The 27,167-nt window shown below is 39.5% G+C and overlaps 1 protein-coding gene and 1 long non-coding RNA gene across 9 annotated transcripts in view; one reads left to right on the top strand and one right to left on the bottom strand.

The window, feature by feature from the left end:
- Positions 1-6,717, bottom strand: part of BAZ1A (bromodomain adjacent to zinc finger domain 1A) — an 86,889-nt gene extending 80,172 nt beyond the window's left edge. For all 8 annotated transcript variants that reach the window (XM_086363610.1, XM_086363613.1, XM_086363612.1 and 5 more), the window contains exons 1-2: positions 6,500-6,717; positions 5,871-6,041 (exon numbers count right to left, since the gene is read on the bottom strand). In XM_086363610.1, the coding sequence (XP_086219736.1) occupies positions 5,871-5,983 (113 nt within the window). In that variant the 5' untranslated portion in view covers positions 5,984-6,041; positions 6,500-6,717. The remainder of the gene's footprint in view (positions 1-5,870; positions 6,042-6,499) is intronic.
- Positions 6,718-13,773: 7,056 nt separating this feature from the next.
- LOC147349264 (uncharacterized) lies at positions 13,774-17,312 on the top strand. Its single transcript, XR_015149749.1, has 2 exons — positions 13,774-14,052; positions 15,885-17,312. It is a non-coding gene; the product is annotated as an uncharacterized LOC147349264 (long non-coding RNA).
- Positions 17,313-27,167: the final 9,855 nt, after the last annotated feature.

Below are 27,167 nucleotides of genomic sequence, written 5' to 3'. Positions count from 1 at the left end.
CCTTTAAGAAATTGTTTGATGACCCCTGCCCTTTACTATTATTTCATAAGGAAAAACTGCTTCTGAGTTACCAGGTCAAGTACTGGTAAGAACACACTTCTAAGGGCAATATTTCTGTTAACTTGCTGAGTATCTGGAAAACCAAAAACCTAGTAGAATAAGGTTAAGAATGAAGTGACATAAAAAACAGAAACCAAATACAATTAAGAAAAGATAAATGCAAAGCATACTTTATTTACTTAATGGCCCAAACTATTAACTAGACATACAACAAGAAAGATTCAGCACAAAACTGCAGAAAAAATCTAAGGGACATAAGCAAACTCCTCCATCTGCAAAATAATTAGTAACTGAGAAACCCATCCATAGGTTAAAAACTAACATAACTCGACTAAAACAGCATATGGCATGCAATAGATGGATGGAAAGTATGGTTTATGAACTTAAAACAGACAGCGTGGGTTGGTCTAACAATTGCTTTCACTGAAGGGGTTACAAGAGCAGATTAGGTGCTAACTATGGCCATTGTAGACTAAACATGTCTTATAGACAGAAAAAGCTGCAAGAGGAAAATTACGTTTGTTTTGATGAGGGGGAGTTCAATTAATTAAAAATATAAAGTTTAAAGACACTTTAACAAGATATTACTTTGCAATTAGTGCTGCCTCAGTCAGACTTAAGATAGTGACATACAAGGTAAGCTCCTAAAATCTTCAGATGACACTAAGGTGAGGAATGGGTTTCCCAGGTGGCGCTAGCGGTAAAAAACCTGCCTGCCAATGCAGGAGATACAAGAGACCAGGGTTCAATCCTGGGGTTGGGAAGATCCCCTGAAGGAGGGCATGGTAATCCATTCCAGTATACTAGCCTAGAGAATCCCATGGACAGAGAAGCCTGGTGGGCTACAGTCCATAGAGTCGCAAAGAGTCAGATACGACTGAAGCAACTTTGCATGAGTGCAAGGTGAGGAATAGCAATACAGAATTTTAAAATCTAGACAAAGCCTAAAGCACAAATCAACAAAGGTGAAACATATGGCTCCATCTTTCAGGACCCAACTTAGATGTTATCTCCTATTTGAGGGCTTCCTCATCTCCCCAGCAGTTTTCAGCTCCATTGTCTATGTTTCCATTACACTGGCTCCACAGCATATGTGAATTATATCACTGTGTTCCAGACACACATTCACTTCTCACTAGTGCGCATTAGCGAAGTCGCTTAGTCTTGTCTGACTCTTTGCGACCCCATGGACTGTAGCCTATCAGGCTCTTCCATTCATGGGATTTTCTAGGCAAGAATACTGGTGTGGGTTGCCATTTCCTTCCCCGGGAGATCTTCTCCACCCAGGGATTGAACCCGGATCTCCCGCATTGCAGACAGCCACTTTACCATCTGAGCCACCAGGGAACATATAATAAGCATTATGTGTTGGTAAATAGGAACACAAGCTCTAGAGTCTTAGGTATGTGAGTGAGAACTCTAGTGTCACCAAATTGCTATATAGGTAGTTTTGGACACTGATCTTGGACTTAATTCTTCTTACCCCAATCCCAGCTTTCTCATCTGCAAAAAGAGTACAGCAAGGACTGAATCAACAAGGGAAGAGCTGATGAACAATGAAAACAGGATGTTTTATAAACCAGTCACACTTTTCATTGCAGTCAGGTTGAAACATAAAGCTGGTTTGTCAGTGATGTTGTGGAAGAGATTCCTGCATTGTATATGAAAAATATGACTCACATAAAGATGGGAAATACATTCCAAGAGTATAAATGCCTAAAAAAAGAAGTCACTTTATTAAGGAGATTTAAGTCACTAGGTAATACAAATCATTTTCCTATCCTACAAAACTAGGATTTCTGGGATTCAGACCTAACTGTTCCATTTTCACAGACCAAAAAAAAAATTTTAATGAAGTTGTTGTCAGCTAACTAAATTACAGAATAAATGTTTATTTAAGAGAGTAAATTATGTACTTTATTTGGCTTGCTTTATCTATGAGCTTCACATTTTTCTTATATTTTTTCCCTTATGTTTCATATATAAGTGAGATCATATAGTATTTGCTTTTCTCTGTCAGACGTTTCACTTAGCATAATGCCCTCAAGGTTCATAGGCATTGTTGCAAATGAAAGATTTTGTTCTTTTTAAAGACTGAATAATATTCTATTGTGTATTCTTTACCCATCTATCCATCAGTGGACACTTAGTTTGTTTCTTTATCTTGCAATGAACACTGGGGCGGCATATATCTTTTAAAAAAGAATTAGTGTTTTCATTTTCTTTGGATAAATACCCAGAAGTGGATCATATGGTAGTTCTATTTGTAATTTTTTGAGGAACCCCTATATTATTTTCTAAATGGCTGTCCCAATTTATATTCCTACCAACAGTGCATGAGACTTTGTTTTTCTTTACATCCTCCCCAATACTTATTACTTTGTCTTTTTGATATTATAATAATAGCCATTCTAACATGTGTGAGATGATAACTCATTATGGTTTTCATTTGTCTGTCCCGTATGATTAATGATGTAAAGCACCTGTTGGCTCTTGAATATCTTCTTTGGAAAACTATTCAGATCTGTCCATTTTAAAATCTAATTGTTTTGTTATTTTTTTGCTGTTGAATTGTATGAGCTCTTTATATATTTAGAATATTAGCCCCTTGTCAGATATAAGACTTACAAATATTTTCTTCCATTTAGTAGGCTGCCTTTTCATTTTGTTAATACTTCTTGCTGTGCAGAAGCTTTTCAGTTTGATGTAGTCCCACTAGTTTTGCTTTTACTTGTGGTATTGGGTTAAAAAATCATTGCCAAGACCTATGTCAAGGAGCTTACCACCTATGTTTTCTTCTAGGAGTTTTATGGTTTCAGGTCTTATGTTCAAGTCTTTAATCCATTTGGAGTTAATTTTTGTTTATGGCATAAGACAGTGGCTCAGTTTCATTCTTTTGCACTCTAGCTTATGCATTTGCCTACAGTTAATGTGCTATTTTTTAGGTCTTCTTTACTTGTGGAAAGCAGGTCAAACAAGAATTAGCAATTAATTAGAGTACATAGTTCAAAAATAAAGGAGTTTGAGCTGTATAAGTGGTTACACTTATGATAAGAATACATCTTTGTCATAGTCCCTGTCTCAAAGAATTTGGAGTCTAGAAAAAGAGAAAATGTGATGCAACAAACACATTACATTACAGAGCAATAACTGCAGATAAAAGTTACACTAGATAAAATGGAGGTGGTGACCACTGCTGCTGGAAGGACAAAGGAGGAAGTGTTAGGCTATAATATCAAGTAAGACAGACAAAACATTAGTTAGCAATTAAAAGGTCACTGGCAACCTCTATTAACCAGAGTTAGAGGCAGTTTCTTTGCCTTGTGCTAGGAAGTGAATGAGGTGGGGAGCTGTTGTAAAAATCTTTAAGACTGATTAAAGCTATATTCAAGAAATCAAAAACCTGAGCAAATAGGTAAGCATAGTGATCTTCAGACAAATACAAAAGAATATTCAAATTTATGCACTTAAAGGATAATCTTCAAACAAATTCACATAAATCAATATGTAATTTAATGAATTAGTGAAAACAGAAGCTTCCATCACAGTTTCTCCAGACTTGTGGCAAGGGTCAGATTACCATAATCTGCAGACTACCATATACCATTCATCATGAATGCATTTTTAGAAAAATCTCTTTGTAGTCATATAAGAGAAAGTAATTCAAATAAATTTTAACACAAATGGCAATCTTCTTCCAATTTTGCAATTCAAAGTCATAAACAGTTCTGCTTTGCTCAGGATATATGATTAAGTATTTTTGCTCCCAAACCAATCCTATCCCCTAAACTGCTCGTAATTTCCAAAAATCCAAACACTTCAGCACAGAGAAAACAGAAAACAAACAAACAAACAAACAAAAAAACTAGTGTTTTTTTTTTCTTTTTAAATTTTAATGTCATAAGACAATAAAGGAAGCAGTTCCTTAACATTAATGGAAGGTAGGTTTGGAATACCAAAAGTCTCTTCCTTTATTTGGCATTTTGGATTTCTCCGTGATTATATTAACAATAAATTATCAAGAATCTAAGTATTTGAAAAGTGTTTAATTCAAAGAGGATAAAGGTCATATTTACACACCCTTCTAAGAAGAGTGTCTCAAAAATTATGACTGCTTACATGAAAGAAGAAAAGTTTGAAATTTAACCCCATTTCCTATCTTGTTGGCACTTTTAAATACAACTCTGTGAAAAAATTCAGAATTACCAAGGATTTTAACTTAAATCTTCCTTAAAAATAAGACAACATCCTTGTCAAGTTACTTAATCCAAATTCACTTAAGTAGTTACAAGAGTGAACTCTATTTGAGTAACAAAACAAGTCCGTACAGGAGCAGAGTAAGACGTGCACTCTTATTTATTTAAAAGTATTGTGTGCTGAAAAACTTGTTTAGATGTAACACGTTTACGTGTAACTCCTGTGGAGCTGGAGAAAAAGACTTGCTTAAAAATAAAAGCTTAAAGGAAACGTCTGTCCTAACCACTGCTCATTCCTTAGACAGGTGCAGATGCCTAAAGCCCTCCTTCCATCAAGCCCCTACTCAGAAAAGGTGCCTCCTACACACAATTTATTTGGTTGCTATAACACTCGGTTTCTAAGCCACAAAAGGATTGCTTCTGAGTGGAGAGGATAAAGCATAAGAAAAAGGGAGGGTCCGGCTGTTTCAGCGATTGATCAATTCAGGTTCTCACTTGGAGATCCTGCTTAAACACAGAGATCTGAAACACCCCGTTGTTAGGTGTCACAGGACAAGGCGATCTCTTGGGATACACCAGGCAAGGGACTAAAATTTTAGGGGTTGCAACTACACACGCAGCAGCTCCGGATTCTTATCAAAACAATAGCGAGTGGCACATGTCAGGCGGCCCACATGCTCAAGGGGATAAAGAGGCTGGTTAGGGTTGGAGTTGAACTTGTCTTAACCCCCTCCCCCAACTCCCACCGCCCCGCTCCGGGCTACGGGAAAGTGAAAACGAGGGGGCGCCCAGGGCCCGGCTCTCTCCCCCTCCTTTTCCCCCGCCCGGCCCCGACTTCTTCCTCACCCGGTCTCCCGGGGGCGGAGACGCCAAGTTCCCCGGGGCCGGGAGTTAGTCACCAAGAAGAGGCGGTGACAGAGCGCACGGCTCGCTTCGCACACTAAAGGCCTAGCTGCACGGGACCGGGGGCGGCCGGCTGAGGCTTTGGCGTCCCGCGCTCCACGGCCCCCGGCCCGTCGGGGACCCCCCCCCCCCCCCCGCTTCCCCGAGTCTCAACTCCGCTCCCACTCCACCCCCGCCCCTACCCGGGGCAGCTCCAACGTCAGGCTCCACTCCAGACTGGGCAAAACGACTCCCAGCCCCGGCCGTTTCCTGCCCCCGGGGGCGGGGATTCCCTCCCCGGGCCGGGGGACGGCAACTCCGTGCCGCTGACCCGAAAGGGGATCCCCTCGGCCGCCGGGCGGGGATCCCGGAACTGGCCCCGGAGCGCGCGTGTGGCCGCGGCGGGGAGGGGCGAGGCGGGGAGTTTCCGCCGCTCGGCGGCCGGGTGGCAGCCGCGACTAGAAGCGGTCCCCGCAACCGGCGGGGACCAAAGGCTCCTCCGCCCCGGCCGGCTGTCCCTCACGCGCGCCGCGGCCGCTCGGGCCGCCGGGGGCCCCCGCGGAGTCACCGGGTCGGGCTCTGGGGGCCAGAGAAACACGGGCCCGCAGCCACCCGTCACTTTCGAGTCGCCCCGCCAGAAGCCCGGGGCGAGGAAAAGGAGAGAGACAAAAGGACGCTGGGGAGGGAGTCCCCACACTCCCTCGCACCCCCCGCGCCCGGCCCGGCCCTTACTCATAGTGGCGGAAGATCTCGTTGGTGACTTTACAGTAGAAAACTTCCTCGTCGGGCCGCAGGTCCGCGGGCGGCTTCTGTCTCACAAACGGCTTTCGGTGTAGCAGCGGCATCTCGCGTCCGCCCGCGGGCTCACCCGGACCCTCGGCCGCCCGCGCCGGCCCCGCTTCCCTATCAAAATTGGAGGGAAAGGAAAGCCGGTAAGGTAGGGAGCGCTTGGCGGCGGCGGCGTGGGCCGGTCCGCGCGCCGGGGGAAACTCGGCTGCCTTTTGTGTGATTGACCGACCGCGGCTGCCACCCGAGCCGAGGTGGCTGCTGTCGCGACCAGCAGTGAACCGGCGGAGCCGCCCCACCTCCGCACACCCGGCTGCCGGCTCACAATGGGGCCGGACGCCCTGCCGCGGGCGGTGCGGGAGCGGCGGCCCCCTCCCCCAGCGCCCGCTCCCTGCCTGCTGCCGCTGCCGCCGCCGCCGGGCTCACAACGTGCTCGGCGCGCAGCCGGCCGGCCCGACGCCGCGAGGGAGTTCGCTGCGGGCGGACCCCGGCGCCGCTCCGCTTTGTTCCCCCGCTCGCCTACACTTCCCTGCCGGCGCTGGCCGGCTACCGAGCGACCACACCGAGCCCCTCACCTGCGAGCACGCCGGCTGCCACTTCTCCACCTTCTCAACTACAAAGGCGGCGAGGGGAGGCTCTGTCCCCCCGGGGGGTCGCTTCTCGCCGCCCCGCCACACCGCTGGGCGCCGCTTCTCCCGCTGCCACGGCCTGGCTCCGCGCGGGGGATCGCGTCCCACCGCCACTTCCCCGCCTCTCGGAGCTCCTGGGAAGTTTCTGATCTACTTTCGGCTCTGAAGGAGGAAGAGCTGTTGGGAGGAGCTTTTCACTTCTCGCTTCTACCTTTTTATTGGCTACTCGATGACTTTTACAGCCTGTCACTGATACAGGAAGAGACGGCGGAGAGCCTGGGAGAGCTACATTATTAATTAATGGAGCAACCCCTAGTGAAGAATCAGAAGCATCCTCCATGTTTGCGATTATCAGCCCAAAGATCTGGGGAGAGCGCTGGGGTTTCATAAACACATGGCTAACAAAGTAAAAGCCTTCCTCTTCAAGTCTGGCAGCAGCGCTTGGTTCCACGATGGGAAAAGGATTCCGATTAAGATTTAACTAGTATTTTAAGGATGGGACGAGAGATAAGGAATAAGAAATGAATAACCTTTTGAAATTTTCTTCTTCAGAATTAGAATTCTCATGTCTAAAATAAAATACTTTGCTAGTGTAAACATTCATCTCGAAAAGAAGATACTTTTCTTGACAGCCGTGCTCTTTAATACTTAGGATAATTCAAAGATTTAGCAGAAGAAAAGACCAAAAAGAAAAGTATACGTCAGAAAATGTCATGTCTGTAGAACGACCCCCACATATTTAAAAACCACACCTTTAAAAAGTAATGTTTAGAATACGCCGCTGAAAATATATGCAAGGGATCAATATTTAGTTCAATCATCCAGAATTTCAAAGATTATGAATTTACTAGTGAAATTTCCCCTAAAACAACTTTCCCATATCTATGATTTCCATTTGTGAAACTAATTTTAATGCATATAGTACATGTGACTCATGAATTTAAAAGAATTGTCAAAATATGTTTGCCATCTTTGTATTAAATGGTCATTTTTGCTGCTGCCCTTGACATTTGCTTATTTGCAGATTAACATGTAAGAATGGGTCTAAAAGACAGTAAGTCTGAAGAAGTCATTCAAAAAAGGATGCAGTAATACTATGAAATGATCTCAGTTATAGAAACAATGTGGGATCATCTCTGTATTTTCAAATTAAGTACATATATACATGGAAGCAGAAAATGTTAGAATTCTATCCAAGTCTCGAGTTATTTTTAAACTTCTTTTAAGATACTTCTATGGTGGCTAGCAAAATAAAACTTCGTGCTTCAAAAATCATTAATCAAATTAATGCACCTAGTGTACAGCTGAAGAAGCTTGAAAGTGCTCTCAGTAGTAAGTATATTTTTTAGCCCGGATAAAGTCTTCAAAAAATTATAAATGCAAAGATTTGGTGTTTTAAACTGGTCTCCAATTAGTACACTGAGTGATAATATAGATTTCCCTACCTATAAAGTAACTTCCCAGATAAAAATGTTAGAACCCACAAAGATAAACTCAAAATGAGGACAAGGAGAATGGATAATTTTCAACCAATATTAAACCATCACTCTCACAACTCAAAATCCCACCTTAACTGTTAAGCTAAAATTAGATGAAATTTTGTCTGATTATATAATCTTTATATTTCTTAGCTCTATTTGCTAAGCTAATTTGTTAAAATCATGATCAAAAATAGTAATGTTGACTTTACTTTTATTAAATATAAATTTTTAAACAACTGGATTCTTTATACTAACCTAAAATTAAAATTTTACTTTACTTCAAACTACTACCATCTAATTTTCTCAATTACCATATCCAAATTTCAGTACCATCATAACTCAGTTCTCTGAGTTACATACATAGGATTTACTTTAATTTCTGATATTTAATCATTGTTATACATAGTTATTATTTTAGAACATGTTTAATAAATTATAATTAACATATTCAAAGTTTATTTTTATATGCTTATATTTGATCAAATCAATAGCATGGCTAACGTACCTCAAAATAACACTTCTCCTAAAATTATCCTACATGTTTACTACTGAAAACTTACCTAATGTATTATTAATTTCATATATTGGTATCATGATCACCTTCTTGCTTCTTTACTACTTCTAGACTTGAGAGTGAAAAGCTGATTGCTGTATTCAGAAAGTAGTTAAAAGATACTGTCATGAAATAGGACTTTGTGTTTTTAAAAAATTAAAAACATTGTAAAGGAAACTATGAAAGAGTATCACAAAGGAAAAAAGAGAAAACAAATTAATTTAAAATTTTATCAATTTAATTCTGTTAAACATTTGTCCTCCATTTATGTGCCAAGACACTGTACTAGCTTATGTAAGGGATACAATATAAATGTATCCTGACCTCAAAAAATGTATAATCTTGTAGGAAAGAGATGCTGCTGCTGCTGCTGCTAAGTTGCTTCAGTCGTGTCTGACTCTGTGCGACCCCATAGACGGCAGCCCACCAGGCTCTGCCATCCCTGGGATTCTCCAGGCAAGAACACTGGAGTGGGTTGCCATTTCCTTCTCCAATAGGAAAGAGATGATGTAAGGGCAAATAACTAATACAAGAATTGTGTGAGTCCTAATGACCATGAGTAATACAATGCAAAAGGAGACGTAGAAAAGATTAAAAGAAAATATAGAAGGGGGACCCAGGGTGGGTCCTAAATGAAGTCATTCACAGGGCATGATTTGGATGGCAATAGAAAGCTCATGTTCCAGCATATCCTCCTCTCAAGTCTCAAGATGCCACCCTCCACTCTGTTACCCCTCTGGATGAAGAAACCAGTGGCCCCCACTTAAATGTAAAGTGTACATATTCTAGTAAGGCAGGACATACACCAATCTAATACCATCCAGACTAGTTTAATATTTGAGAAGGTATACTGCCTTGGATAGGTGAAGACAAGGGTATGAAATATGTATTTTTTAAAAAGCTTGAGCTAGAATACTTTGTCTTCTATTGACTGATTAAGAAAGGCTTTACTTAGGTGATTTGGTGAGACAGTAGTTATCTGGAACTGAAAGAACGCTTTGGGAACTTTTTTTTTTTTAACACATTTTTAAAAATTATTTTTATTAAGCTTTGGGAACTCAATTCTCTCATTTTGCAGCTGAAGAAATGGAAGTTCAGGAACTGAAATCTAGGCCTCCTGACTCCTTGTCTAGTCTCTTTAGACGTGGATTTGATAATATTTAATTTTCTTGTATACCCTAGTTGCACTGTATCTATAAATGAGCTAAAATACTATTACAAATCCTTCCTAAACTCCTAAAATGTGTAAGGGGATAAGATATACTACTCATGATCAGAAACAGTAGTTTTTGAGAATTATCCAGAAAAGCAATCGGGGTAATACAAATCCTAAATTTGTCCAGTTGAAGAGCTGACAAGACCTATCTCCATGCTTCAGTAAACACATCTAACAAATATAAACACTTAATGTCCCTTGCCTCTAAGTAGCAGTTACACAAATATTCAGAGGATAGCTGAGAAAGGTGTCTTATAATTCTATTCAAGGAATATCTTCAACTTCATAACTCCTTTCCTTAGTATCTCTGACGCCTGTCTCAACTCTGTGATCTCTTTTTACATGCGTGCATGCTGGCTAAGTTGTTTCAGTCATGCCTGACTCTGTGCGACCCTATTGACTGTATTCCGCCAGGCTCCTCTGTCCATGGGATTCTCCAGGCAAGAATACTGGAGTGAACTGCCAGGCACTCCTCTGGGGGATCTTGCTCTCTTTTTAATGTCTTTATAATTCATGGCAATTTTGCCTATAAAAGATTTTTATATATTGTTCTTTAGAAGCAATGAGTACCCGAAACCATTGGCCTTGTATTAGGATAGAGGTGCTAGACCTTAGCTGCCCACTGAAATCACCAGAGGGGTTTTTGAAAGATACTGATGCTTGGGTCATATCCTAGACTAATTAATAGGAACTCTGGGGTAGGGACCCTGGTTTGGGGGGTTTAAAAATCAACTCAAAAAAAATCAACTCATGATTCTAATGTACTGCCAACTAGAGAACTACTAAGAGGAGATTGGATCATTAAGGCTGGAGTAGGAATGTTGGCAATTTTTGAATTCATTTTTTATTCAACCCCTTAAAGATATGAATTATGGGATGGTAAGTAGGAGTTGAAAGAATGTCTGTGGCTATCATCATCATCACAGAAATAGTTTACATTTAATGAATGCTTCCAGCTTGTCAAGCATTGTGCTAAGGGCTTTAAATGAATCATCTCATGCAGTTCTCTCAACAAAGTACTATTTATCACTTCCATTTTACAGATGAAGCCACTGAGGCTCAGAGAGGATAATTAAGTAGCTTGCTCAAGGTCAGATAGCTCAGGAGCAGAAAAAATGAAATTATCAACTCTATGGAGTCCAAACTCCTTACTACTACTCTATATTTCCAAGGGACTGATTTGCTAATCTAACTCAGATATAAATTGAAGCAGGGAAATTGAGCCAATGCACTAAACAATGCATTTAGAACTTGTAATGATCAAGAATGTTTGTTAGAGGAAACCATGGAGAATTTTTAAAATTATCTCAGAGCAGTGAAAGCCTAAGTATTATAACTCACAGTCCCAAATCCATAAAGATAATTCTATAAAATAAAAATTAAAAGTCTCTGCATGACAAAGGCTACCACAAAGTTGGAAGACAAATAGCAAACTGGGAAAATAATTATTTGCAACTCACTGACAAAGGGATGATTTCCCTAATGTATAACTTCCTGTTTTCCTGTCATAATAATAAATCACAATAAGCCAAGATACACAGAAAAAAGAACATAAATGGCTTTTAAAACATATAGAAAGATTCTCAACCTCACCCATAATAAGAGAAATGCAAATTAAAACTACACAGAGATGACGTTTTTCATCCTTCAGATTTGCAAAGATCATCATCATATGTTGGTAAGTCTGGGGAAACAGGTACAACCTCTGTAAAGGGCAAATTGGTGATATTTATCCAAAATTACAAATGTACATAAAATCTCCATCTCTAGGAAAATATCCCATATTTGAATATTAGACTCTATTTTGGCTTTGTTAGAAATAGCATAATCTTAATGGAAATGTCCATAATTAAAGTATGATGTGTTCATACAATGGAATGGTATGCAGACATAAGAATAAGAAAATTTTTTAAAAAGTTCATTAAAATATGCATTTAGTGTATATTAAATGCAGACTTAATGTATATATATATTTGCTTGATACGTAAAATGCATCTGGAAAGATACTGTAAAATAACACACTTGTTGCCTCTGGGAAAAGAGTTGCTGGGGACAGGGGTCAAAGGAAGATTTTTCTCACTTGTAGAAAGTTGAATAAACATTTTTAAGATACAGAGATTAGATGGTAAGCTGGCAGGTCAGGACAGATAGCTAATATAATAAAGTCTTCAACACAACAATTGGAAATAAGTTTAGAATTGCAAATACAAAGTAAAAAATGTCTGTTAAATATTTCACAGGGCCTAGCACAGTGCTTTTTCCATGACAGGAGTTCAATACATATTTGTTGGATGGATGAGAAGTTAAAGGGATATATAAAATACAAACTTAATTTGATTACAGTGAAAGAAACAGAGTCGGATAGGCGGCTGCTTTCATCTTATCCTAGAAATAGAATTTAGATTACACACAACCGAGAAACTCTCTCTAGAGAGACTACCTTAATTATTATCTCTATATCAATTTACAGAAAAAGTTATACTATATTCAGCCAAATAGATTATTGTTTTTAAAAATAAGACATATAATGAACAAGTAGAAAGTTTTAAAATTTGAATTACAGAGTTCTTATTTTTATCAATTGCAAAACTAATTTTTAAGTTTTAGTTTATCTGTAGTAAATAGCTACCAGATAAAAGTTGCATTAATATTTGCCATCTCATTTACTAATTTCTGTTAATACTGAATATAAAATACTGGAATATACTACTTTTTCCTCCTCTTTAGTGTTCAGGCTACAACCTATTATCATCAGATATAATTTAAAATATTGCTATGTATTTAAAAAAATCTTTTAAAAAAATTTACTACCATGCCTGGAACACTGTAGGCACTCAAACCTATTATAGAAATGTACTAAATTCTTTCAATTTTTCCTTAAAATATTTAAATGATTATTATTTATAATATTTGTAATTAGGACCACCATCTTTTTTACTAGTTAGCTCAAGTGGTTGAAGCATGGTATTCATGGCATACTGTAAGTTTGACACCAATAACTAGCCCCATATTGCAATGTATTCATGGACTGCCTGGTGATTATGGATGAAGAGATAGAATTAAGACAGTTAAAATTCAGAAATCAGTTCTGAACATTTAATTCTAATCTAAGAGTTCCTGGTGAAACATGCTAATGTTACTCTAAGACATTTAGGATTTTCTCCCTCTTACCTCCGTATCCATCATCAGACCTAGAACCCAGCAGTCATGCTGCTATCCTATTTTCTCTAGTCTAAATGTTTAGGTCAAAACACCCATCTTTTATTGTCTTAGCAAAAGTGAAATTTATCTTTTTCAGCTGAAAAAGCTTTTTCAACTACCAGTAAGATGTTTCTTAATGACTTCCTAGCATCTAGACCCCACATTCCTGGCATCTAGAAACTAGTTTGCTGCTGCTGCTGCTGCTGCTGCTGCTAAGTCGTGCAACCCCATAGACGGCAGCCCACCAGGCTCCACAGTCCCTGGGATTCTCCAGGCAAGAACACTGGAGTGGGTTGCCATTTCCTTCTCCAATGCAGGAAAGTGAAAAGTGAAAGGGAAGTCGCTCAGTTGTGTCCGACTCTTCATGACCCCATGGACTGCAGCCCACCAGGCTCCTCCGTCCATGGGATTTTCCAGGCAAGAGTGCTGGAGTGAGTTTACCTACCAGAATAAACATCTTGCCTATTTTAGAAACAAAACCCAAATTCCCCAATACTAAATACCTCTCTTTTTTTCCATTTCAATCTTCCCTCTTAAAATAAAGACCTCTCTCTTGGTTCCAGTGTGGTAGGGAGAATTATAGCCCCCAAAGATGTCCACAGCCTATTTCCCAGAGTCTGAATGCTATTGTACATGGCAGAAGAAACTTGCGGGTATGATTAAAGTTAAGGGCCTAGAGATGCTTAGATTGGGCCAACCTGGATAATCCAGGCAGCTTGCTGCATCTCTAGGTGCAGCATCTCCAATCCAAGCTGCCTGGATTATCCAGGTTGGCCCAATCTAATCATGTGACTGCTCACATGTAGAGAACCTTTTCTGGGTGTGGTCAGATAGAAGGGAGGACTAAATAAAGGTCAGAGGGATATGATGTTGCTGGTGTGGAATGGAGAAAGGGGGCCATAAACCAGAGAATGCAGTGATCTCTAGAAGCTAGAAGAGGCATGGAAATGGATTCTCCCCTGAAAGCCTCCAGAAAGAGACATAAACCTGCCTACACTTTTATTTTGCCCAGTGAGACCTGTGTTGTGGACCTATCACTAAGTTTCTGGTAAGTTTTTAGAAAAGCAATAGAAAAATAATATATCCAGTGATGAAAATATTCTTAATTTTCAGCTGATTTTCACAGCAATAATGAATGATACCTTTGATCTTTAATGAATGATTTGGCTCTTTCAAGCTGAGGTTATTAGCAATTCCTACTTCTAGAGTTTTCTGTCATGATTCATCCAACTGCTACCTCTCCAAGTTGCAAAAATTCATCTAGTTATTTCATAATGCATTTTTACCTAACCATACACAACCATAATATATATACAGTTAGAATAAGCTGCATATAGTTGGAGAAGGAAATGGCAACCCACTCCAGTATTCTTGCCTGGAGAATCCCAGGGACAGAGGAGCCTGGTAGGCTGCTGTCTATGGGGTCGCACAGAGTTGGACACGACTGAAGCGACTTAGCAGCAGCAGCAGAATATAGTAAGAGGATTATCAGTGAACAAAGACTTTTCCCCCTCATTAGTTTCTATCTCCTCAGACCTCCTTAGGGTCTTGATCCATCAATCTTCCCTCTATCCAATATTAGGCTTTCCTTCACTACTGAGATCTCTGCCCTTCGACTGTAATCTAGCTGCAAGTTTCTTTCCTGAGGGTGGGGGTGGGGAGGAGATTAAGTACATCTTTCTTGATCTTCAGCACTATTTCTCTTTCTCAACCAACATTTAAAAAAGGAAACCTATGCTCCTTGTTTCTACTTCTTTATTTCTCAACCTTCTGTAGCTTCCCCATACTCCTCCCTGAAACTGCTTTTGATTCTAAACCCCTAACTGCCAAATCCAATAGACTCTAACCAAGGAGGAGCCCACCTTATTCATTCTGTTCCTTGGCATCCTCTCCTACATTTGGTTTTGTGACACACTCTACTCTGGCTTTCCTTCTACCTCTCTGAACTGTCCTGAGTGTCTCTGCCATCACCTTTTCCTCTTCAGCCTATTCCCTAAATCCTGGTACTTCCCAGCTTTCTTCCATCCATTCTCTTCACCTGTCACTCTTCAGGGAAGCCTTCTCTAAACCAACATCTCCTCCTGACGACATCAACTACTCCTATTCTCACTGAAACATGAGCTTTTCTTAGAGTCTCCCTGTTCCCTTGGGGACTCCACCACAGCTTCTTGAAGATTTTTTGAGATGAGGAGTGAGTCAACAAACTGAAATTTTATGAAGATTAATCTAGGTGTGGTAGGTAAGACTGACTGTGTTGAGTGGAGCCTGGAGGCAGGGAAACCAGTTGAGAGGACACTGGAGAAGGATGAGTAGGGAATGACAACAGCCTGAATATTGCCTTGGCAATGGTAAGGAAGAAAAGCCAGGAGAAATATTTCAGTGGATGTATTTAGTGACAACTTGATTACACATCAAGGGAGAGAGAAGAAAAGTCAGAGATGAGTCAGAAATTTCAGACATAGGAGACTAGGAAGGTCATAATTAACAAAGTTGAGGCAATCAGGTATAGAAATAGGTTTGGGAAGAAGATGAAGCACTGGATTTTAGACATGGAATATCAAAGCAGTGATGCCCTCCAGGTATTGGGAAGACTGGGCTCAGTGGGAAATAACTCACCTGCATTGCAGGAAATGCAAGAGATCCAGGTTTGATTCCTAGGTCGAGAAGATCCCCTGGAGTAGGAAATGGCAATCCACTCCAGTATTCTTGCCTGGAGAATTCCATGGACAGAGGGGCCTGGCGGGCTACAGTCCATGGGGTCACAAAGAGTTGGACACGACTGAACACACACACACACATACACGCAAAGTTGATCAGTATACAAAAGTAAATAATACTTACTAAATAAATAAAACTCTTGATACTCTTTCTGCTCTTCAGGTGCTTGACCCAAGTATCAGGATGCTCTAGAGCCTCACCGGCACTCCAGAATTCCTCACTGGTATTCGCACCGTGAATCAGCCCCAGCATTTGCTTTCTGCTGCCTTTTCCTGATCTATCATTGGAAGGTATTATGAAACACATGCCCTCTAATCGTAGGGCCTCACAGACACGCTAATGTCTTTTAAAGCCATCTCTACTGACCACGCTACAACAGTTTTTCCAAACCTCTTCATTTTTCTCAAGACTCCAACCTCATCTTCCTTCTTAGCTGCATCTTGCCTCCTCATTTATTTACAAAATCTGGGCCACTCAGTATGACTTCTGTTCTCAACCCAAATTTTCTTTTCACCTCACCCTCTTTTCCTCCTCTGTTGTCTTCTTTCCAAGGCTACAGCTGTGCTTTTGACCATATTTTTTTCAACCTCTAAGATCTTATCCCATGCTTGTTTCTTTAGTATCTCCCCTCAGTTGCTCCTTTTTTGACCTGCTAACAAATTCAAGCCCATGTTATCCTTTAACAAACCTTTTTTCCTTCACTTTGATTCCCTCAGAACTATCAACTTATTACTCTTTTTTGGTGTTATTAATATAAACTTTACCACATCATCTTGATAGTGGCTTGATTCTCACTAGAGCAGTTTTATTTATGTATATCCTATATGTTTGTCTCGCAGACTCCAAAATTTAAGTTTCGGTAGGGCAGAAATCATATGGTAAATTAATCATAAAATGTTTTCAGCTATGATTAATCAAGAAATAATTGTGAGATTTGGGAGGCTGACTTCTAAGAAACAATAAATAATATAGTACTACTTTGCCTTTATCTGTTTCCAAGGAGTTAAAATTGTAAATGTACTTAGAGTTGTCATGTGATGGTTATCTCTTGGTCATAAGTCAGAATTTTTCTGATGTCTGTAACAATAGCAATTATACTCATTTAAGAACATAAACATGAGTCTTGGGCGATCCCTATAGCAACAAATGTAGATGCTAGCACGAGAAGTGGGCATTCCAGTTTTAAACTTAGAAGGCATCATGAGAATACTAATTTTTTCCATTATTAATTTAGATACAATTAATCTTACTTCATAAAGGTTATTTACATTTTAGAACTTTCTATCAGGAAAGTTGACAGTGCGTTCCCCTCTCTGCTCTACACATACACCTTATTCTCCTTCTAGCATACAAAGCTACCTTTCTTCAGTTAAAAAACAAATAAATTAAAAAAAATAGATACCTTTCACCCTTGTCCACTATACTGCCTTTTTAATTGTTGATGAAGCTAGAGAAAATGCCGGAATGTATTGCTAAGTATTTGGATTTAAGAGCTAAAGAATGAGCTATGTAAAAACTAACTGTATAACCAACTATTAGAAAAAGTTATTTTTGTAATTTCACAAAAATAAAATATGTATTTAATGTTAAGGCTGCAGTCCATGGGGTCGCTGAGGGTCAGACACGACTGAGCTACTTCACTTTCACTTTTCACTTTCATGCGTTGGAGAAGGAAATGGCAATCCACTCCAGTGTTCTTGCCTGGAGAATCCCAGGGATGGGGAGCCTGGTGGGCTGCCGTCTATGGGGTCGCACAGAGTCAGACACGACTGAAGTGACTTAGCAGCTTAGCAGCAACAAAATTAAGGCCCCACAGCTAGAAAACTCCTGAAAAATATCTAAAGATATTATGATCTATAATACATCAAGTTTATTCCTCTTAATTAAGTATAAAAATTAAATTTACATCATTTAGAGAGCAACTTTTAGGTGTAAAGGTCTTTGCCAAGCACTGAGCTTAATATTTAAATATAAGAAAGTCATAAGGGCTCAGATTAAAGGTTTATGTCACAAACGTGTATAGGAGAACTACATTCCATATTATTATTCTTGTCTTAGAGATAATAAAGCTGAGGTATAGCAGGGTAAAGAAATCACCCAAGATCCCTCTTCTGTGTAGGTAGAAGAGCTGGGATTAGAATTCAGATCGATTAGATGTCAAAGTCCATTTATTCAATAAATATTTCTGTGTGCCTTTTATATGTTAGATACAGTTCTAGAGACTTGGGCTTCATCAGAGAAGAAAACAAGATCCCTGCATTCTTGGCATTAATATTTGTTAGCTGACAACGCCTCTGTCTTCTCGCCTGCCACCTATCTACACATGTAAAGATGAATTTATTTTCCCAAGATTAACCCTTCTACTGAGGCTGTTGATTTTATCACCTTTATCACAAGTCTCCTTTGAAACCCAGCTTCATTATTGCCTCTTTCACTGGATCCATCCAACCACATTAAATATACATGTCATGTCTCATCTTGAAAGATGACTCTATGTCCCTATTTTCATTTCTTTTTCTCATTCCACACCATACCCCATATTCCACAGCACTCTTCTAACCCTCTGCTACCTCTTTTTCCTTCCAAAGGTTGTTTGCAGTCCTCATGCCTCTCAATTTGTCTACAACATTTAAGCATTCTGACCACTCCTGAAAACTCCTTCCTTGACTGATAAGAAGTCAGTTTATCCTAGCTTTAAAAGAACTGTATTTCCACATCCATAAGAGTATCTTTAAGAGAGAAATAGGACCATCTCCTGTCATCACAGTAAGATGTTGAATAAGACAGAAAATTAGCTAAATTTTTCTTGAAATCATCTAGAGGAATTTTTCCTTTTACATCTTAAGAGCTTTCTAATACAAAAAAGAAAATACATATTCATATTTATTGTATCATACATTTTCCTGAAAAGTAGAGATAACTACAAGCTAGTATAAAAATCGCATATCATTTCTACCACTCAGAAGGTGACTCAGACTGCTTCTGACTCAATACACTCAAGAACCAGATACAAGAACTTAAAAAGCATGGATATGGAGTCATTTAGTGGTAGGACAAAAAGTTCCACATAAATCAAGTTTATTTCAGCCCAGTATCACAAGAACTTAGTGCCTCTAAATCATTAGGAAAAGACAAAATGATATTCAACATACTGTTCAAGAGTCTCAGTGTTATATACTACATATAGTACATATACATACTGTATATACGTGCACTTTTTAAAAATCCTTTCCATTGTGAATTACATGGAACAGTGCACAAAATAAACATACAGCTCAATGAATTATCACATACATATACACACAAACACACAGAAAGAAAGAAAGAAAAAACCACTACCCAGGTAAAGAAAGAGAAGGTAGCCTGTACTCCATTGTTTATGAGATTCATCTATGTTTTCACATATGGCTGCAGATTATTCATTTTCATCACTATATGGCATTCACCATAATTTATCCATTCTTCTGTTGATGAATATTAGTTGTTTGCAGTTTTTACCTACGAATATTCTTATGCATGTTTCTTGGACACGTGAGTGTGTAGATAAGAGTGAAATAGGACTACTTTTAGCTTTATTAGATAGTCAAACTCTCTCAAAGTAGTCATACAAATTGGCATTCTCATCAGAAGCATTATATAAGTTCTAGTAACTGCATACCTTCATTCATATTTGGTATTGTCTCTTTTTTAGCAATACTGGTGAGTGTGTGGTAACACCTCACTGTAGCTTAAATTTACACTTTCCTGATTGCTAATGAAGTTAATTATCTTTTTATATGTTTATTGGCCATTTAGATTTTTCTTTGGTGATATTTCTTCACATTTTAAAAGATTTTCATAGTAAGTGGTTGAAATAAACAGAATAATTTTTGTTAGGTGGAAGGGGACAAAAGAACCGCTATTAAAAGTGCTTTAATTTTGCTTCTGGGCTCTCTGAGCAAGGCAAGAAAAGACCCAAAGTTTCTCTGTACAGCAAAGGAGAGTCATTGTTTCTACTGACTCAGCTTAAGGCCAGCAAATATAGAGAAAATGTTATTTTGTTAATAGGCGTTAGAGAAATTTGTCTATGAAATTTGTCTATGTTTCAAAGCTTACTAGGTAAATTTTGTGGAGTCTAAAAGAACAAGGAGGCTAGAGCCAGAGGTATACTGTTGAGAGAGAAGGCATTAGCTTAAAGAATGGACTTCAGTCAGTTTCTAGTGGTTTTCGGTAGCAGCAGAGAGTCTCAAGGCCAGAAAGAGTGTTTTCAAGAGAGAATATAAGCCTGACTGGTTCTCCCCCATAGGCTAAAAGTGAAGCTGCAAGTGGGGGCTGGGATGGGAGGGACAGCTAACCACTGGGTGATCATATATGGGAAATTCACAAATACAGAAGTTTCATTTCCCCTCCACGTCAGATTATTGAAGCTTTTGGTAAAGTCTGTCCTATCAGATGAAAAGAATCCCTTATTTGCCAGATATCCTTATAATAGTTCAGGATAATTCATCATGCTGGAGAAACAACAGGCTGTTGCAGATAGCAAATGCCTTGGTAAGATGGGAGTGTTAATTTTCTATTTGGTACACAAAGCCTTGGGAAATGAAGTTTCCTTATCTAGAAAGAGTGGAAGTAGATTCCAGGCTCATAAATATTTCCACACAAATTCAACCAAAACTTTGAGGTATACATAGATTACAATCAATAATATCTAATCTAGAAAACAGAATGCTATGGAAAGCTTTATTGGTATTCATTTTATAAAGTTAGAATAATTTGAGAACAAAATCTGAGGCACTCAGCATACACACACACAAAAGAAAGCCACAGTGTGACTCAGGGAACTCAGGGGCTCTGTGACCATCTAGAAGGGTGGGATGAGGAGGGAAATGGGAGGGAGACTCAGGAAGGAGGGGACATGGGTGTACCTATGGCTGATTCTTACTGGTGTATGACAGAAAACCACAAAATTCTGTAAAGCAATAATCCTTCAATTAAAAAAAATAAAGTGGCAAAAAAGAGAAAACAGCAGATTAACACTATTTATGAAAACCGATGCCAAAATTCCCAAATAAAATACTAGCAACCAAATTCAGTGGTGAAGTATCAGAATAACACACCCTAACCAAGTGGGGCTTATTTCAAGAATGAACAGATGGTTCAACATTAGGATATCAATAAATTAATTTCACGACATTAATGGATCAAAAGAGTAAAAATCCAAGAGTGCTTTGAGACAGAACGAAAGAGGACTTGATCAGATTCAATGTCTGTTCCTGGTTTGTAAACAAACAAAAGGGTAAATGAAGACACAATAAAGCTTATGTTTTACAAAGCAAAACTCATCTTTTTTTTTTTTTTAATTCAAACTTAACATTAAAATTTTGGTTACATTTCCACCAAAATAGAAAACAAAAAAATCCCCATAATTATTGCTATTCCTCATATTTGTTCAGGAAGCTAGTTAATAAATGAGATAAGAAAAGTAAATAAGAGGTATAGTCTCAAAAAAAAAAAAAAGAGAAATTATGACTGTGTGTAGATGATGTAAAACCAGAAAACCAAGAGTCAACTAAGAAAGTGTTACTACTAATAAGAGAGTTTCAGAAAAATGTTTGGTTACAAGAGAACTTTCCCATAAAGTAGCAGTAACCATTTGGAAAATATAAGGGAAGAAAGATCCCACTCAAAAAGTGCCCAGACTGAGAGTGAAGGGTACATAGGATCTCTCTGTACATTTTAAAAACAACTTCCTGTGACTCTACGATAATTTCAAAATAAAAAGTTTAAGATGTTACACAGCCCACCAGTGGAAGCTAAGAAAAAGAACTTCTAGAATCTGTGGTGTGCCAGACCCTTACCAGATGCACCTAGAATGCTCTTTTCAACGAAAAATGGAACTTAACAAACAACACATAGAGATAGATGGGTTCACTGCCCTCTCCGGAATGCAAGTTTTCTATTCGAAATCGAACTATCATACCATCCTGTGTGTGCTAAGTCATTTCAGTCGTGTCCGACTCTTTGTGACCCTATGAACTGTAGCCTGCCAGGCTCCTCTGTCCATGGGATTCTCCAGGCAAGAATACTGGAGTGGGTCGCCATGTCCTCCTCCAGGGGATCTTCCCTACCCGGGGATCAAACCCAGGTCTCCTGCAGCTCCTGCACTGCAGGCAGATTCTTTACTCCTGAGCCACCATGGAAGCCCATACCATCATGAACTCTCTACTTTTCTACTATAGACACGCTGTTCTTTCTATTACACGTAGGCGCAAAATCAGTGGTCAATGTTTTTAGTCACCCTCCCACCAAGAGTGGGACTAATCATACCTTATCTGTGCAACCTGAGAGATCTCTTTTCTACTTTTAGGCTTTCATGTTCATTTTAACTTGATTTTACCTTTAAAAAAATGCTGGGCCAAAAAAGGCTGTGCAGGCACCCATTATAACACAATCTGGGCCCAACCTTGTCTATACGTTGTTCTAGTGTTTTCCCCTCAAAGTTACACCCCCACTCATACATTTCAGCTCTATGCCTATGCTGGTTCTGTTCTTCCTCAGAGTTCCTGTAAGCCCCCGATCTAACCCACTAAAAACACCACTCTGATGCTTTTATGCTATAGCAACAGCAACACTTCACTTTTCTAGGAAGGTCATTGAGTCTTGGGCTTCCCTGGTGGCTCAGTGGTAAAGAACCTGCCTGCCAATGAAGTAGATGTGGGCTCAATCTCTGGGTTGGGAAGATCCCCAGGAGTAGGAAATGGCAACCCACTCCAGTATTCTCCCCTGGGAAATCCCATGGACAGAGGAGACTTGAGGGCTACAGTCCACGGGGTCACAGGAGGGTCGGACACGACTGAGCAACTAAACACCTGCCACCTTGGTTCATATGGTAGCTCAATGCCACTCAGTATAAAATAAGATTCTTTGGGACTTGCTATCTATATTTATTTAGTCTCTGACTCTCCTAGGACTTAGCTTCACAACAAAAAGCATATTCTCTCTATTCTAACAAAGTAGCACGTTTTGTTTTAGCCTGAATATTGCTTGAATCTTTTGAAGGCTTCAGGCTTACAAATCATCTATTAGTAACATAACTTTCTATGCATGTCCTCAAGGACAGCCTAAAATTTCATTTGGCTGTGACTCTGTTCTTCATAATAATGGGTTTCACAACTAGGTAGGCGCCTGTATCTTCCAGAGTCCACTCCTACTGTATGTTCAGACCTTGGGAAGTATATTCAAATGTTGATTCCCAAGAGGCAATCAGCACAGAAGGTTCTCAGCAACTTGCACTTATCTGTTTTTTGCATTATCTGTGCACAGTTTAAAGTCTGAAGCAAAGTAGCAGGTCTAATAGAAAGCTAAATTTGAACTGTAGTGTTTCTGTTTGTCTTTTAACTTAACAAACACATTCCAAAGCTGTTGCAACCAGTCTGTTCAAGAACAAAAGCTCATTAGTGTGTGTCAACAGTCAGAGAAAACATAAATGCAATAACTTAGGGCTAAAATTTCCAAAATAAGCAGGACCTAGGAAAGTTCTTACATAACTTTAATTGGCCCGAAAAAAAGCAACTATTGCCTCCAAATTTTGTACAAGTCAGATATAATTGCAAAGACCATGCCCTTGTTTTGCAAGTACAGATTAAGAATACATATTAGACTAAGCACTATCTTCTCAAGGAAGCACTTCCTGTACTCCCGCCCCCAAACACCCATAATGCTGAAAGTCTCTTTCTTTTTCTCCTTACTCCCTTACAGAGCTCCTGTAACACATTGTATCCACTTGTTCCTACGTCAGTATTCCTGGGATGGGAGTTGGCCTTCCTCCCCTAAAATAAGACCTGACCCTATTTAATATATCCTGAGTAAAGGAATATGAACGAATGAACACTAGAAATAATCTGGACTGTATTTTCTGCATCTCTATTGTATGAATTTACAGAGATTTGAAGTACTTTTTCCTTTTTTTAATCAAGAACAAGGTTGAAGTAAGTACATGTTTTAAACAGTGGACTTCCCTGGTGGCTCAGATGATAAAGAATATGCCTGCAAAGCAGAAGACTCACTATGCAGAAGACCCGGGTTTGATCCTTGGGTTGGGAAGAATCCTTAGAGACGGTATTGGCTACCCACTCCAAAGAGATTTAGTCTCTGCTCTTAACTCTATTCACTAAACTTCTGGTAGTGGTAGGCACTCAGTTTTCTCAGTGGTGGGTTAACGAATCTATAAAATCAGAGGTTTAAATTAGATGCTTGACAAAGAACCAGCTTATTCATAGATTTCGTGAGGCCCCTCACATTATTTCATAGTACGAAAACAGCTTCGTGCTTTAGAAAAATTAGTGTCATGAACAGAGTCTCTGAAGTGATTGTTATTACTTTTAGGAACGTATTTTTTGTTTTCACGTGACAATATCCTTATGCATCAGTAGGATAGCAGTTTTGTAAACACTCCTGTTATAGCCCTTGTCACTTTGTAGTATAATTTGCTTACTTGATGGCTTCCCTCATAGCTCCTCAAGGACAGGGGCCAGTGCTGCTGTATTTATGCATCTTTGTATTACCCGCTCCAGCACATGTCTGATGCACTATAGACATCTATAAATATTTCTTGAAGAATGAATTAATTTTCAGTGTCTTAGGTCCACCATGAACTAGTATAAGCTTAAGATTTCACATATTTCTAAAGGAGCTCTGTGGTTGAATAGAGTTTTCCTAGTTATTTTAAACTCCTTTGTATTTCTCTGTGACTTGTGTCATTATTGTTATTTAAACTTTAATATTTCACTCTAAATAGGTAAGAGAGCATGTTAACCAGGAAATGATTAATATATTGGGGCTTCCCTGATGGCTCAGTGTAAAGAATCTGCTTGCCAGTGCAGAAGACAGAGGAGACTCAGGTTCAATTCCTGGGTTGGGAAGATCCCCTGGAGTAGGAAATGGCAACCTAAATCCAATGTACTGAGGAGCCCAGCGGGCTACAATCCATAGGGTTGCAAAGAGTCAGATGCAACTGAACACACACACACACACACGATTCATATATCAAGTGGGTAGATAACAGCATTTAATTACCTATGAACTGTTTGTCAGAGGGGTTGTGAATTTTAATATCTGCAAAGGTTTTTACCATGCTGGGATGAAAGATGATCAAGATTAATGCATCATTAAGAAGAGTACAATCACAATTTGCATGTGGAAATCTGAAAGTACATCTAACATACCATTTCAAATTTTATAAGAAGACATGTAAATGTTCCACATCTCGGCTACCACCAAAAAACAGAAATAATTTAGATTTTTACTAATGCTTTTTATAGTCAATAATGTGTAGATAAAATATTTTATCTGTTAATAGCACTTAGTCTTCAGTTACATTCTAGGAACGTTTTTGTTTTGATTTATTGCTGTGGTGGTTGTGAATACAATTAGCTCCCAAATTACTTTATCTCTAAAGCATGCCTATATTTCATGGTAAAACCACTTACTTCATTGTCCTTTAATTCTTATGATCCATTCCATAAAAAACTTTTTGTTTCTTTTGCTGCTGCTGCTAAGTCGCTTCAGTCGTGTCTGACTCTGTGCAACCCCAGAGACGACAGCCCACCAGGCTCCCCCGTCCCTGGGATTCTCCAGGCAAGAACACTGGAGTGGGTTGCCATTTCCTTCTCCATTTGTTTCTTTTAAATATCACTCAAATCGAATTTAATTTTCCTACCACCACCATGGAGAGCATCCAAATGCAAACCAATCATGCCTAGCTTCAAATAGTTCCGTGCCCTCTTGTTCCACCTGTAGTTATTCTTCCTTCTTTCTTAGCAGCTCTCCATGCTATAGATTTTCTTTTTTTTTTTTTTTTTGGTAAGATCTAAAGCAGAGTTCCAAAGTATAGCAAGGAGAGATAAGAAAGCTTTCCTCAGCAATCAATGCAAAGAAATAGAGGAAAACCAACAGAATGGAAAAGACTAGAGATCTCTGCAAGAAAATTAGAGATACCAAGGGAACATTTCATGCAAAGATGGGTTCGATAAAGGACAGAAATGGTAGGGACCTAACGGAAGCAGAAGATATTAAGAAGACGTGGCAAGAATACACAGAAGAACTGTACAAAAAAGATCTTCACAACCAAGATAATCACGATGGTGTGATCACTGCCCTAGAGCCAGACATCCTGGAATGTGAAGTCAAGTGGGCCTTAGAAAGCATCAGTATGAACAAAGCCAGTGGAGGTGATGGAATTCCGGTTGAGCTGTTTCAAATCCTAAAAGATGATGCTGTGAAAGTGTTGGACTCAGCATGCCAGCAAATTTGGAAAACTCAGCAGTGGCCACAGGACTGGAAAAGGTCAGTTTTCATTCCAATCACAAAGAAGGCAATGCCAAAGAATGCTCAAACTACAGCACAATTGCACTCATCTCACACACTAGCAAAGTAATGCTCAAAATTCTCCAAGCCAGGCTTCAGCAATACGTGAACCATGAACTTTGAGATGTTCAAGCTGGTTTTAGAAAAGGCAGAGGAACCAGAGATCAAATGGCCAACATCCTCTGGATCATGGAAAAAGGAAGAGAGTTCCAGAAAAACATCTATTTCTGCTTTATTGACTGCTTTTTGACTGCCAAAACCTTTGACTGTGTGGATCACAATAAATTGGAAAATTCTGAAAGAGATGGGAATACCAGACCACCTGACCTGCCTCTTGAGAAACCTATATGCAGGTCAGGAAGCAACAGTAAGAACTGGACATGGAACAACAGACTGGTTCCAAATAGGAAAAGGAGTACATCAAGGCAGCATATTGTCACCCTGCTTATTTAACTTATATGCAGAGTACATCAAGAGAAATGCTGGGCTGGAAGAAGCACAAGCTGGAATCAAGATTGCCGGGAGAAATATCAATAACCTCAGATATGCACATGACACCACCCTTATGGCAGAAAGTGAAAAGGAACTAAAAAGCCTCTTGATGAAATTGAAAGTGGAGAGTGAAAAAGTTGGCTTAAAGCTCAACATTCAGAAAACGAAGATCATGGCCTCTGGTCCCATCACTTCATGGGAAATAGATGGGGAAACAGTGGAAACAGTGTCAGACTTTATTTTTGGGGGGCTCCAAAATCACTGAAGATGGTGATTGCAGCCATGAAATTAAAAGACGCTTACTCCTTGGAAGGAAAGTTATGACCAACCTAGATAGGATATTGAAAAGCAGAGACATTACTTTGCCAACAAAGGTCCGTCTAGTCAAGGCTGTGGTTTTTCCAGTGGTCATGTATGGATATGAGAGTTGGACTGTGAAGAAAGCTAAGTGCCAAAGAATTGATGCTTTTGAACTGTGGTGTTAGAGAAGACTCTTGAGAGTCCCATAGACTGCAAGGAGATCCAACGAGTCCATCCTAAAGGAGATCAGTCCTGGATGTTCATTGGAAGGACTGATGCTAAAGCTGAAACTCCAATACTTTGGTCACC

The sequence above is a fragment of the Bos grunniens genome, chromosome 21 (assembly GCF_055505025.1).
Source record: "Bos grunniens cultivar Pamir isolate PY7600 chromosome 21, Bosgru_T2T1.0, whole genome shotgun sequence".
Classification (NCBI taxonomy): Eukaryota; Metazoa; Chordata; class Mammalia; order Artiodactyla; family Bovidae; genus Bos; species Bos grunniens.
The sequence above is the reverse complement of the archived record's forward strand: the minus strand, read 5'-3'. Positions and strand labels throughout refer to the sequence as shown.